Below are 15115 nucleotides of genomic sequence, written 5' to 3'. Positions count from 1 at the left end.
AAGGGATTTAATTTTATAGGCTATGAATCACACAACTCTTTATAGAACTGGAGATATGATCGTTCAAAGTGAGGTCTTGTGCATACTCATTTGCAACTTTCATCTATAATGAAAATTTTCAACTTGGCTTGGACTTAAGCCTCTCCTTAGACCCCAAATCACCTATAATATGCCTCGTACACTTATTATCATATCTAATTGATATCCATTATATTAATAGTCCTCGTTCGCAGACAAAGTAATATAATTAGCGCCCGTCAACTTTCTTTATAGCGCTTAAGTACTTCAATAAGAAAATTCGGGGTGTTACATGGATCTTCGGAGCAAGGTGAGTCTCCTTTCTAACATTGTAAGAGGGAATTGTCCCCATAGGTGAATTAATTGAATATGTGCTCCTATTTGTGGGGGCTACGTACGCACGAGGTGACGAGGGTCCGTGCGTAGCTACTATTATGCTATTGTCCGGGTAGTCTTGAAAATATTTGTAATCCTACCTAGGGTTTGAATTGCTTAAGTTCTATCGAATTGGTAAATCAATTTCTAAAAGGATTAAACTTCATTTTTCTTAAATCGTTAAAAAAGGAGAATTTGGACTTTCCTTGGATATTTGTTATATAATGAAGTCTTGATTAACTATTTGAATATGTGATTCTATATGTACCTGCATCGCATGTATGATTTGCGAGCAGGGTATTTATTTATTTTATGTTGACCGCGTCGCATGGATGATTCACGAGAGGGGTAATAGATGCATCTATGGTTCGCGCCATTCGACCCTCGGCAGTGCACATTTTACATTTATGTTGGATCGGGTCGTACGACCTCGGCATGATATGAACATATTTGTATTGTTGCTTGAGATTTATAAATGTTGACATTTGCCTTTCCTGGTCGGAGATAAATTGATAAAGATAATGAAAAGTAAATCTTTGGAAATCCATTATTATTTGGGAAGTTGTTTACCTGCTATCTGGCTTTATTAATTATAATTGTTGTTTTAATAAAATTCCCTAATCTCCTCACATTTTTACTATATTATCATTGGATCACTAGTAAGTGTCGAAGTCAACCTCTCGTCTCTACTTCTTTGAGATTAGACGGGATACTCATTGGGTACACGTTGTTTTCGTATTCATACTACACTTGTTGTGCATTTTTGTTGCACAGGTTCATATGTGGCTAGTGACATAGCGACATGTTTGATACGGAAACTTAGGTGAGTTGCATTTATCGAGACGTCCGTAACCAGCAGAGCCTCCTTCAGAGTATTGTACTGTATTTTCATTTATGTCCACTTGTATTTCGGACAGTTACTGTACTTTATTTTATTCCCTAGTAATTGCTCATTTACTTGTGACACCGGGTTCTGGGATGATTATGAGATTTTTCAGTAGTCAAATTTGTAAAGACATCCTCATTTATCCAGCGAAGTTTATTATTTATTATTTATTTGCTTAAGGAAAATGATTTCAAAATAATTAAAAATGAGAAATTGCTTGTAAATGGTAGTTGGCTTGCGTGACAGTGGTGTCTGGCGCCATTACGATCCTTAGTGGATTTTGGGTCGTGACAGTTTTATGCTCTGCTGCATCTCCAGCCCAGTTCTATTCTTATTTTGTCTGGTATAGATTTTTAGCATTATAACTCCTCCTTTGAAACACTATAACTCAAGCTGTGTAGTTCATTAAGCCTGTCGACGTTAATAAGACGCGGATTTTCCTTGAAAGTAACTAGCTCTACTACTGATTTTGATTCAAGTAATTTGACATTTTCATCTACTACATCATTTGAACTTTCGTTATTATTGTTGTAAACTCATAAGGTGATTGCTTTCTTTTGGAGATTCTCTTGCACTACTGTTGAACGATTCTCCCGCACTGCTGTATCTAGCGAATGGGAACATTGCAAGAACAATAATAAGCAGAAATCCAGCCCCACTTCGTTCTTCCCATTTTCTTAACTTCAGTTTTTTATATAATTTTGACCTTCTGTTTTTCTCAAACGGTCTGCATTTTGACCTTCAGTTGTATTTCCTTTTCATGTGGGAATTGGGTAACACTTTTGAAAACTGGACGATTTAGTCGTTGTTATTGTATTATTTCATACGCAGTTCTATCTTCAAGCAATTTTGATACGTTAGTGCTTCCTTGACCCCTAAAAGGTTTTTTGAGTTTGGACCTTGAACTGAATTGATGGACGATATTAATTGCATGGTATACCATGTGGATGTCTTTCAAAAAATCTTGTGCATCATTCTAGAGCAAAGCATATAGATATTAAGCATCATTTTATTAGAGATCATGTTCTTAAAGGAGACATAGAAATATCCTTTGTTGGAACTTCTGCTCAATTAGCTGATATTTTTACTAAGCCTTTGTTAGAAGAAAGATTTTGTACTTGAGAAATTACTTGGTATTATTTGCATTTCTAATAACTCTTAGGACCTATGTGCTCAGTTACTTTTAAAGTGCTATAATTGTCCTTTTCCCACACCTTAATTAGGCCTCCAATTTTTCCCTCTCTTTTCGCTTCTTTCACATCAGTTCGCAGTTCGAAGATAGAAAGCCAATCATCACGTCTTCCCAATTGACAACTTTTCCTTTCCTTTACTCAACCGTCAAACCCCTTCAGTCACTCTCATCCCCATCTCCTCTCCAATACTTCCAGCAAAGCTCCTTATCTACAATGGCGAAAAACTCCAAAAATCCCTCTGCCTCCACAAGAAAGAGTACCCGCTCCAAAGCAAAACCCCCTTCTGCGCCTCCTGAGCAAGTAGACCTAGGGTTTGATCACTCTGAAGGCTTCGCCTCATCTCAGGGAGAATTCTCTGAACACTCCCAACTTCTAGAAGAAAAAGCTTTAGGCAAGCGTCCATGGAAGATCCCCTTATTTCATCCACCCCAAAGAAATCAAAGGTTGATTTCTCTACCTCACTCGAGTCTGACCTAAATTTGTGGGATACCCCAAATAGGGATCTTTTCATTACTCTTAAAGACAAGCCCATCACCCATGGAAGGGTCGTGGATCTTGATGATATGGAAGCCCTTAACTGTAAGGTTAATGAACTTTTTGTTTATCAAGGGTGGAAAAAATTCCTCTCTATTCCTCCGCCTAAGGTATATGAACCCCTAGTCAAAATGTTTTATGCAAATCTTCGCTCTAGTAAACCGGATAGGTTGGAATCTCTAGTTCTAGGTAAGCGCATTGTTCTTGATTGTGCCTTGTTTGACTCACTTTTTCAATGTCGTTGCTCTGGTTTCCCTACTCTATTTAAAAACGTGTGGCCAAGCCAAACAATGCATTGTTGAGTGTCCCTCTGAAATCCTTTCAAACCAATTGGGCCCCAGTTATGTCAGTTTTGAAACTCGGGTCACATAAATGTTCCCCCGGATTTTAGAAATTAAGCATCACAACTGCGTCACAGGAACCGTACCCGCAACTATGACAGTTTATTTAATTAACGCCCCTAAAGCAAACTACGAGAGTTCAGGACATTTTTCTACATTAGTTAAGGTTATCAATATGAGGACCATAGATTATATGATTCAAATGTATGAATGGCACACCTCAATTTCTTTCAAAGGAGTTGCATTCAATTAAAAGAACTACGGATATTCATATTTAAAACTAATTAAGGATTAAGTATCACAAGTACATCACGGAAACCGTACCCGTAGTTATGATAATTTTATTATTTATCGCGCCTAAAGCAGCTAGCGCTTAGAAACTTCCTTCTATTTGGAATTATTTTTTGATAATTCTATACAAGATTTTTGAAACAAGCTCCACGTGCGTGGTATGATAGGATGAGTACCTTTCTTATTGACCATGGCTTTACAAGAGGTAAAATAGACACTACTTTATTAATTAAATGATCATCTGAAGGTAACCTCATTATTCAAATTTATGTTGATGATATTATATTTTGGTAGTGTTAACCCTCTCATGTGCAAGGAATTTTCAAATCTTATGCAAAACGAATTTGAAATGAGCATGATGGGTGAGCTCACGTTCTTCCTTGGGCTACAAATTCAACAATCCGAAGAAGGAACTTTTATATGTCAGACCAAATATACAAAAGAGCTGATTCAAAAATTTGGTATGAACAATGCAAAATCAATTGGCACTCCAATGAGCCCCGCTACAAATCTAGATAAAGATGAACAGGGCACCCCTGTTAATGAAACCAATTATAGGGGAATGATTGGATCACTGCTATACCTGACAACAAGTCGACAAGATATTATGTTCAGCGTATGTAAATGTGCCAGGTTTCAGTCACCTCCCAAAAAGTCACATTTGACTGCTGTAAAGAGAATCATTCGATATCTCATTGGAATTGTATCTTATGGATTGTGGTATCCTCACTCTAACTCTTTTCAACTAGAAGGTTTTTCAGATGCTGATCTTGTAGGTGATAAAGAAGATAGAAAAAGCACAAGCGGCACATGTCAATTACTAGGAAAGGCTTTAATATCCTGGAACAGTAAAAAGCAAGCATCAGTCGCTTTGTCCACTACTGAAGCTGAATACATTGCTATTGGACAATGTTGTGCACAACTACTGTGGATGTCTCATCAATTGAGTGACTATGATCTTTCGTTTAAACCTATACAAATCTTTTGTGATAATTCTATTATATGAATAGAATTATACATGGTATGAAACTTTTGAGTCCTCAAAGCTTGGAGGTTGTTTCACAAAAACTTCTTCCTCGATAAATCCATTTAAAAAGGCACTTTTAACATCTATTTGAAACAACATGAATCCTTTAAAAGATGCATATGCCAGAAGAATTCGTATGGACTCCAAACGAGCTATTGGGGCGAAAGTCTCATCATAGTTGACTCCTTCTTGCTGTGAATAGCCCTGAGCAACTAGTCTAGCTTTATTTCTTATGACCTTTCCATCCTCGTTCAATTTGTTTCTAAATACCCACTTTGTTCCGATTACAGACACATTATCAGGTTTGGGTATTAGTTTCCACACTTGATTCTTGCTAAACTGATTTAATTCCTCTTGCATGGCTTGCAACCAGCTTGAATCTTTCAATGCTTCCTCTATTTTTTTTTGGCTCAATTTGAGAAATCAATGCAATGTTTGTTTTCTTCTTGAGAGCAACCCTGATTTTCATTCCTTCGTTTAGATCCCCTATAATAAATTTCTGAGGATATTCGGGTTCGCTTCTCCATTCATTTGGTCTAATACATTTGTAGTCGACTCTATTTGTGGATCTAGAATATTGCTGCTATTTTCACTAGTTGACTCGATCACCCCAGATGTATTAGTCGACTCTTGTGATTTTCCTTTATCCTGAGCTTCTTGAGTTTGATCTTCGTCACCTGCAGTAGTTCCTTTCTCGACCAAGGGATTATTTTCATCGAATATAACATGTACAAATTCTTCTACACATAAAGTACGTTTATTATAGACACTAAAAGATCTGCTATTTAATAAATAACCAAGAAAAATACCTTTGTCACTTCTTGGATCAAACTTTCCAAGATTATCCTTACCGTTATTGTGAATGAAACATTTGCTTCCAAAGGGATGGAAGTAACTGATATTCGGACATTTACCTTTCCAGAGTTCATATGGGGTCTTCTTCAGAATTGGCCTTATGAGGCAATGGTTGAGGATGTAACAAGCAGTACTTACACCTTCTGCCCAAAAGTGGTTTGGAAATGAATGTTCTAGTAGCATGGTTCTTGCCATATCTTGGAGAGTTCTGTTCTTTCTTTCCACAACCCCATTTTGTTGTGGTGAGCATGGTGCAGAGAAATTATGAGTGTATCCTTGATCGTTACAGAAGTCTTCAAAAGCTTTGCTTTCAAATTCTCCTCCACGGTCACTCTGAATTTTTGAGATTAGATGTCCCCTTTCTCTTTCAACCCTTTTGCAGAAAACTTCAAAATTTCTTAAAGGTTCATCCTTATGAGACAAGAAAATTACCCAAATGAAACGTGAAAAATCATCAACAATAACAAATGAATACCTCTTTCCTCCTATGCTAGCAGTTCTAGTAGGCCCAAATAAGTCCATATGAAGTAATTGCAAAGGTTTTGAAGTAGATACTATATCTTTATTTTTGAAAGAATTTCTGGTCTGTTTACCCATTTGACATGCATCACAAATATGAGTTTTAGAAAAATTCAATTTAGGCAAACCAACAACTAAATCATGTTTGGACATTTTTTCAATCAAATGCATGCTAGCATGACCTAGTCTCCTATGCCATAACCATGGATCATCAGACATAGAAGATAAGCAAATATGGCTATCTATCTTTTCAAAACCATCAAGTATATAAACATTTCCATACCTTTTTCTAGGAAGAATTATCTTACCTGATTCGTCTTCAATAGCACAACCTGTTTTCTTAAACTTTACCTCATATCCAAAGTCGTAGAGTTGACCTATGCTCAAGAGATTGTAGTTTAGTCCATCGACGAGATAAACTTCAGTAATATCACAATTATTATTGAAGGGAATTGTTCCAGTACCAACTATTTTGCCCCTTGAATTGTCTCCAAATTTAACACTTCCTCCATCGATTTTTGTAACTTCTTTGAACAGGTTTTTGTCTCCTGTCATATGACTGGAACACGCACTATCTAGATACTATTTTCCTTTGCGGCTTACTCTGTGGTGTTCCTGCAAGACAAGATGATTACTTTATTTTAGGTACCCAAGCTTGTCTGGGTCCTGGAGGGTTAGTAGTACTAGGTTCAGAATTTTTTGGTTTCCAAACCCATCCTGACACATTTGATTACGAAAATAACAAAAGGAATATTTATGCCCACTTTTATTACAGTAATGACATGTAGCTTCAGACATGCTTATAGGTGTGAGCACATGATTTTTGCTCTCACGGCAAATACTCCAAAAAAAAATCAAAAATAAAAACAAATTGTCTTTGTGTATAATCTTTAGAATCTGCGTGGCATTTCGGATAGTTATTTGTAGTTTTGTCTGTGATTGTTTATTTTTTAATTAAAAATACAAAAATATGTTGCATGAATTTAGGATTTTATTCTGCTATTAGGAATTAATTAAATCATATTTGGAATGAAAAGCACAAAAATGTCATTTTTGGTAATTTTGTCATTTCTATTGTTTAATGGTGTGATTTTGTTTAATTAATATTTGATATTTTGTGTTAATTATTGCTAAGAATCAATTAATGTCTGTGTAATATAATTGTTGTTTTATAATATATTTTTAGGATTTTTGTAAATTCGGAATTAAACTAGGAATTAAAAAGGAAAAGAACAAAAATAGAAAAGAAAATTGGACTGGGCCATTTCATTTTTGGGGCCAAAATCAGGCCCAAACGAGACCTATACTCGGTCCAAACCTTCAGCTCTCAAAAACGCATCAGACGACGTCGTTTCGAGACCAGCGAATCTCGACCGTTCATCCATCCTCATCCAACGGTCCAGATCATCCAACCCTCACCCACATCCATTTACCCGACCCTGACCCGTTACTAAACCGTACTGCCCCACCATTGGTTTTTAGTCAGAGCCGTTGGATCCCCTCATCCAACGGCCCAGATTAAGAAGTCAATTCTTAATGTGTCAAAGACCCCCAAACCCTTTTTACCCGTTTCATTCCCAAACACCCCCCCTTCGTCTCTTCAAAGAGACGAACCAAACGACCTCGGAACCCTAGCGCCGCCTTTCCACCCCCTCACCATAAACCCGTCGGCAACAACGCCGGTGACCACCAAAATAACACCCCTGAGCCATCTCCCCATCCACAACACGAATCCATGACCCTTGTACCTCGAATCATCCCCCACCGTCTCGAATCTTCGTTTGAAGATTCGATCGGAACCCTGAAACCACCCCAATCCACCCCTAATTAACACCACACCACCACTAGGTTTCCCTCATACCTAAACCATCAATAGATTCCCTCGGATACCGTTGGATCTCCTCGAATCTTCGATCAAAATCTCCCTTCCAAGCCCTAGCTGTCCCCTTAACCCCAGACTAACACCCAATAATCCCCTTTACCTCCTCGTCCTTAATCCTTAACCAAATTGGCTCGAACATGAGTAAAAACCTTCGAATGAGGGATCTAGGGTTTCAACGTTTCAAGACGTGTCAAAGCCTCAAGGTCGACTGGTTTCTATTCAGTATTGTAGGTCTATTTCTCACGAAATAGACGTATGATACTGACTAGGACTCAAGTTCGAAAGGGCATACTGTTGAAATCCGAGGAAAGAACAATAAAGTTCTCTTTAATTTCTTTTGCTTACTTCTATAGTTTGTTTGTCTGTTTTAAATTGTATCTTTGTCTTGATTTGTTTCTGGGCATTTGTTCAGTACTTCTTTCCTTCTCATCAGACCGTTTATTGGGTCCAGTTTCTCTAATTGTTTGTTTATATGCTATAAACTGTTGGTCAGTTTATTAGTTCGTTATGTGTGAGTCAGTTTAACATGATAGTTAGTTTTAATCCTGGTTTTGATTTCATAGTCCATTGCAGTAGTTTTCTTTTGTTGTTTAAGTAATATATGACTTTGGTTCAGATTGTCCCCTATATGTGATGTGTGGCTTCTTTGTTTTTTGATATTCATCAATCTTCTTTAAGTTCAATATATCGCAGGATTTCCTTCACTCTATTTAGCTTAATTTGGAATTGTGAATTAATCATTCCCATAATGTGCCACTATTGACTGGAAGTTTGACCTCGATAGTTCAATAGGTTTGTGTTCTGATTCGTGGTAATGCTGTTATTGGGTTTTCTGTTAAGCATTGATGAATTTTGGTTTCAGTTTTTAGCTTCAGCTTCAATGTTTCTGCTAAGCTCTTTTGTTTGTTGATGTTGATTTTGTTTTGAAGTTTAAATCCGGAATTTAGGAGTTTGAATTGGTTATAGCTGTTCAGAGTTTAGTTTGGATTGATATAGAATTACTGTCCCTGTTTATTCATTTTAGATTTTGGACATCAGAAAGCATGTGAATTGTATTTCTTTAATGAATTAAAGTTAACTTGACAGCATGTGCTGTCAGGACATATTCATGCTGCCCATACTTATTTAATTTTAATAAAGGAAAACCATTTTAATAATGAAAAAGAGGGCTGTCAGGGGAATCTGATGGGGAATACTTTTCTTTTGAGCTTTGAGTGGAAAAATAGAAGGAATAACATGGGAGAGAATCAGTATTTTATTTGACTAAGTGCTCTAAGAGCTGGAAAGGGAGGTCTGTGTGTGATATATAAAAAGAGAAGAGTTGATTCTGGGGAGGAGGAGGGTTCTAGATAGAGAACAAAAGGAAAAGCAAAGAAAACCCCCTGGGAAAAACTCTAAAATTCCAGAAAAGACACTGTTTCATTGTTTAAATTCACATTTAGTTTGAGATTTAGGCCCAACCAAAGCTACTCTAGGCTTGTTTGTTTGAGCTGTTTGTTGTCAGATTTGTCCTAGTTGATTTCAAGTTGGTGTTTGGTCTATTTCCAATTGATTTTGAGTCGATCTGTTTAGCTCTTTTGGGTTTTATTTTCTAAAACATTTCTGGATTTCTGAGTTTCACTGGGCTGTTTCTTATTTGTCCCATATTGCTGATTGTGGTGCCACTACTGTTATTTGTTATCTGCTGTTGCTGATTTACCTCTCCTTCTTCTCACTTTCCAATTCAGGTACACATTCAAATTAAGCTTTGATGTAGCTTTGAGTTGAAAGATTGAAAAAATGGAAATATCCATTCTTTGGCCTCCACATCTGTGCTCATGTAGTTTACCCCGCATCTGTGCTTCAAAAAATAGATATTAGTTGATGTGTAATTACTTAATATAAGTTTATTTTTGTTTGATATCGTTTGGGAAGGTAAACTGTATAATTTGATTTGGTTTTGGTTTGTTAATGAACTATCTAGTTTGCTAAAATTTTGTTTAGTCAATAACTTTAATAACGTCATTAATTTAACTGAAAGCTTTAACAACAGAATTAACTGGTTCTAGATCCGTATTTTACAATTAATCGTTAAACAGTCGAGTAGTGGACTAATTTCAATTCATTTGTATTTAGTTTTGGATTGTCTTGGGCTGGCGTAATTGGAAGTTTGTGTTAATCCAGTTTCTTTAGCAGAGTTTAGTATGATTCAAGTTCATTCAGCATTAGATACTTTATTCATAGACAGTGAGTCATAATTTAATCCGTGCTTAAGGGAATCCATCAATGACTCACATAGTTTAGTTTTAATAGCATGAAATTGAGTTTTAATTTGGATTGCCGGGTTTATACGACTATATACGTTTTGGATTCAAAAGCACGAGATACATCTCCTATCTAAAATAATACACGCCGCATGTGCATGTTGAAAGGCCATCCCGTCCCCACCCTTTTATAAATAAAATTAATGTTCGCATTCACCATATATGTGCACTGTTAAATGAATTGAATGGCCTGAGTGTCCAGTGATTGAGGACTAGCGTGCAATTTGAATCAAAAAGGCATATTTGGGCATAAAACCCTGGCAGGTTTCGAAATTTAAACCATGGTCATGTTTCTGGGTTCACTATGGGCTCAAACCGTCCAGCCCCCTTATGAACACAATATGAGCTGTCTTGAACGAGTTGCTAAAGGATATATTTTTATTTATTTAGTTATTGGGCCTGGTTGATCTGAAATGGACTTATAAGGTTTTGGTTCTTTCAAGTAGGCTAAATAATTAGGGTTTCTTCTTTTATTGTTAGAGACAAATAAAAAATATAAAAATTGTAGTTTGCTTTTAGTTTGGCTTTTCAAAAAAATGATAATGAGACGAGCCTCGCCAAATAAAAAATACAAATTGCGGGGCCCTTAATAATTGGTCATAATAAAATACTTAGAATTTGGGATGGGTCGTTTAGCGAATTTCACGGCTTTCCTCAAAGATAATAATGCGCTAGACTCTTTAGGCGCGATTTTAATTAAATTACATTCTTAAATTTGGGTGCACATTTATGTGACCCAAATACAAATCTCAACGAAATCGGAATGTATTAACAACCATGGGTGCATTGATTGTGACGTGGTTCGAGATGCATTTTCACGATGTTGCAATTCTATAAAAAAAAAGCAGTTTAAACTTAATAAAAGCACACAAGTCATAATATGTATAAAAATCAGATATTTAGCCATTACAACAATTTAAGCGACCATGCTAGAACCACGGGATTCGGGGGTGCCTAACACCTTCCCTCGGGTCAACAGAATTCCTTACTTAGAATTTCTTGTTCGCAGACTTCATTTGAAAAGTCGAATATTTTCCTCGAATTGGGATTCAAGATAAACCGGTGACTTGGGACACCAAAAGCCAAACCTTTCCCAAGTGGCGACTCTGAATTAAATAAATAATCCCATTTCGAATATTGTCACTTAAATTGGAAAAACTCTCTCACTCATTTATCCTTCGGGGTAGGCGCGCAAAAAGGAGTTGTGACAGCTCTGGCGACTCTGCTGGGGAACGAACCCAGAATCTCTGATTCAGGGTTCAGAATTCGAGCGTAGATGAATTGTTATATTTGGCTTTGTTTATTATCTGATTTTTACATGTTTGGGCCTAAGGTGCTAAATGCTGCTTTTACCGCTTTGATATTATCTGAACTGTATATAAACTGTGCCGAAACCCTTCTCTTCTTACCTCCGGGGAGGAGCTTGCTGGTCGAGACTCCCTATTCTGTTAGTGTCAATACCTGAAATAAGAAAGAGGCCGGACAAGTTACAAAGTCGGACGATCCCGCGGGTCCCCGGTACGTAGCCCCCTCCTCGACTCGAGTTGTCCGCTCGGGTACACAGTCTAGAACAAATACCCAGGTTATGAACCTAGAATAACTCAGCTTCATGCTGGATCCCTAGTAGGAACGTTTGTTTGCATCATGTGCATTTGACTTTGGAGGCTCAACACAGGGGTTGGGTCTGTCTAGGACAGATGTACCAAAATGACAAAAGACCATCCTAACGCATCCAACTTGCTACTTGTGCATTTGTTTATTTCGGACTTGCATGCCGACCGACTTTTGAATGTCTTGAGGAAAGGGAGATAGAAGTAGTTAATCGCCTGCTTTGAAAAAAAATCAACGTCCAAATAGTGTCGAAACTCTGCCGAATTTTTTGAAAAAAAAAAGAAAAAAAAGAGTTTTGAAAAATGGTTTTGTTTGCCAATGGAAAAAGAGTCTTGTTTTTAAAAAAAAGTTTGTTTTATCTGCCCGAACTACGCCGGTTTGATTCTCACAGGGTGTGAGATACGTAGGCAACCCTCATCGGGTCCAACATCCCCTTTTTCAGAAATAGCCAAAATGTCAGAATTTTAATTTCATCATAAATGAGTCAGGTGATGTCGTTTTTGTCAAATGTAGCCGAATGTTCCCGAAAGGGACGCGCCGGAAGGCTGACTTTGCATAAACAGCCGCTTTTGGTCATTTTTTGAATTTTGACCAATTTGCCCAACAACCTTAGAATCCTCGTCCCCGAGGCTCTGTGAGGCGATGTTCCCAATGTCGGGCCACTATTTTGAAAAAAAAAGAGTCATAAATAAATCAAGTGATGTTGTTTTTGTCAAAAACAGCCAAATGTTCCCGAAAGGGACGGCGGAAGGCTGACTTTGCATAAACGACCACTTTCGATCATCCTTTAGAGTTTTGATCGGTTGACCCTCACAGCCTTAAAATCTTCATCCCCGAAGTGCTGAAAGGCCGTGTTCGAAAAATCGGATCTTTCTTTCTAAAATATAGTCAAATCATTTTTGAGTCAAATAATTTTTGCTTAAATCACCTTAATAAATGTGCAGGATAAGCACAATGCAAAATGAACACTTTTCGATAATGACTAAAGTCCCTGTCAAGTTGCGGCTATGGTGGGATGATCTAGGTGGTGAAGGCCAAGATGAGGTCAAGAAATATCTGAAAGGTCTCACGGGTTTATTGGAAATCCAGCCTCGGGGAGATATCATAAGAGCTTTGGTCACCTACTGGGACCCGACACACAATGTCTTCCACTTCTCCGATTTTGAACTCACCCCGACTCTGGAGGAAATAGCTGGGTACATCGGAAATGCTGAAGTTCCATTAAGGCAAAAATACCTGGTTGCCCCAAGAGCTGTCACTGTGCATCTGTTTCTAGATTCATTAAAGATACCCAGGACGGTACATAACCCAGATTTGGCCGCAGGTTTCTGTAATCCGCGCTTCATATATGACAAATATGGTCATGTAGGGGGATTCAACAATTCGGGTAACAAGTTATGCAACAAAGGTACCCGTCACAAGTGGGATGAGCATAGACGAGTGGCTTTCATGATAACATTTTTGGGCCTTTTGGTGTTTCCAAGGAAAGACGAAAACATTGATCTAAAAATATCCGGGGTCGTCAGTACTTTGCTCACTCAAAATGAAAGCACTCTCGCGCCTATGGTAGTATCTGATATCTTTCGAGCTCTCACAGCCTGCAAAGCCAGAGGGAATTTTTTCGAGGGGTGTAATTTGCTGCTACAAATATGGATGACTGAACATCTCTGCCACCGTTTTGAGCTTTTAAGTTATGGTTCCTCGAAGAAGACTTGCATAGAAGAGTTTTACACGAGAATCAAGGAGGTCAGTCTACCCAAGGGAGTTACGGCATGGACGTCATTCTTTCAAACCCTCACCGCTAGCCAAATACAATGGACACTGGGATGGTTGCCTGTTGATAAGGTCATATATATGCCGGCAGCTAGGACCCACTTTCTATTGATGGGACTTAATAGCATTCAGCCTTACGCGCCCTATCGAGTTTTGAGACAACTCGGGAGATGCCAGATAGTTCCACACGAGGAAGATCTTAGTGCTCAAGCAATTGAGATTAGCCCTGACGGACAATTTCCTGAAGCAAAAGTCCGCCAGATCTGGAATGAATGCCAATGTTTAAAAGTAGATACTTGCATGCAGGATCGGGCCAAAGGTGAAGTAGCACCAGGGTACCTTGTGTGGTACAGAAGAGAACTTGAGCACAAAAGGCCGGCTAAAAGACCCCATATCCTGAATTTTGTCGAGTCATCATAGGAGCAATGTGATTGGTTAGCAAAAGAAAAAGGCTATCGGGCTGAAATCAGCAAGCTGAAACAACAAATTGAAGGTCTAAAATTTGAGAACAACGTGCAAGTTGCTACTGATTTGGGAGAAAAGAACAGGTTGGCCCACGAAAACGAGGTGCTTAGGGCCCAAATCCAGCAAATAAGGATAGCCGCTGATAACCAACAAAGGAGCTGGTCGGATGAGCGACTGATAAAAGGTTTAAAAGTGGAAATTAGTGAGTGCCGGAATGAGTTGGAGAATTTTGAGAATACCATAGCAGGACTCGAGGCACACTGGGCAAAAAGAACAGAGGAGGGCAACCGGTACCTGCGGCAGTTGAAAAGGGATCACGAGCAAACCATTGCCAATTTGAAGAGAAAGGTGGCCACTCTTGAGGACAAAGCGACTAAGCAAGCCCGAACCTTTGAAGCTGAAAATAGACATTGCTATGATTTACTGGCCCAGATGGAAGTAGAAATTCAGCAGTGGCAGAATCAACATCTCCAGGATTATCGGGTTTTGAAGGCCCGTAATGATCAAATAGAGTGCCTACTCTTAGAAAAGGGGCAAACCAGGGATAAGATTAAGACCATTGCCCATGCCATCATTAGGAGGTGTCTATGGTGTGAAGATATGACCCGCACTACCTTCTTCTCGGCAGTGTTGATTTATGTCAAGCGAACCATGTATGAGCTGGAACAACTTGAAAGGGACCTCGCACCTAAGCCCGCGGCGAGGCCGAACGATGCCCCGCGGGTGCCAATTTTTAACGCTTTAATGTATTTATAGGTCGAGTCTGTATTTTCCTGTCTTGTCGTCTTTTGTTTGTCTTTTCGCATCAGGGTGTATCAGTAGTTTTTGAGTTTGTATTTATTTCAAGTCCGTTATTCTCCCTTTTTAAAAAAATGTTTAGTTTGTAATAGAATGTTTTAGTAAAAAAATGTTTCTTTATTTTTGCATTTGTTTGTCACAAATTACGCTTGGTCTGATTCACGCGGGGCCGTTATACGTAGGCAATCTTCGTAAGATTCGACCGGAACCTTAAATAAGAAGAAAGGTTGTAAAACCAAAATAA

At 38.2% G+C, this 15115-nt stretch overlaps 2 protein-coding genes across 2 annotated transcripts; one reads left to right on the top strand and one right to left on the bottom strand.

Moving 5' to 3' along the window:
• Nucleotides 1-3996: 3996 nt before the first annotated feature.
• LOC107824962 (secreted RxLR effector protein 161-like) lies at nucleotides 3997-4644 on the top strand. The gene has a single exon (XM_016651782.2). The coding sequence runs from the start codon at nucleotides 3997-3999 to the stop codon at nucleotides 4642-4644; it is 648 nt and encodes a 215-aa protein (XP_016507268.2).
• A 6-nt stretch (nucleotides 4645-4650) lies between these two features.
• Nucleotides 4651-5025, bottom strand: LOC142163131 (putative mitochondrial protein AtMg00820). Its single transcript, XM_075220385.1, has one exon. The coding sequence runs from the start codon at nucleotides 5023-5025 to the stop codon at nucleotides 4651-4653; it is 375 nt and encodes a 124-aa protein (XP_075076486.1).
• Nucleotides 5026-15115: the final 10090 nt, after the last annotated feature.

Source organism: Nicotiana tabacum, chromosome 8 (assembly GCF_000715075.1).
Source record: "Nicotiana tabacum cultivar K326 chromosome 8, ASM71507v2, whole genome shotgun sequence".
Classification (NCBI taxonomy): Eukaryota; Viridiplantae; Streptophyta; class Magnoliopsida; order Solanales; family Solanaceae; genus Nicotiana; species Nicotiana tabacum.
The sequence above is the reverse complement of the archived record's forward strand: the minus strand, read 5'-3'. Positions and strand labels throughout refer to the sequence as shown.

What these genes read in the sequence shown, in the direction of transcription:
- LOC107824962 (XM_016651782.2), top strand. Translation starts at nt 3,997, where the DNA reads ATGGGTGAGCTCACGTTCTTCCTTGGGCTACAAATTCAACAATCCGAA.
- LOC142163131 (XM_075220385.1), bottom strand. Translation starts at nt 5,025, where the DNA reads ATGCAAGAGGAATTAAATCAGTTTAGCAAGAATCAAGTGTGGAAACTA.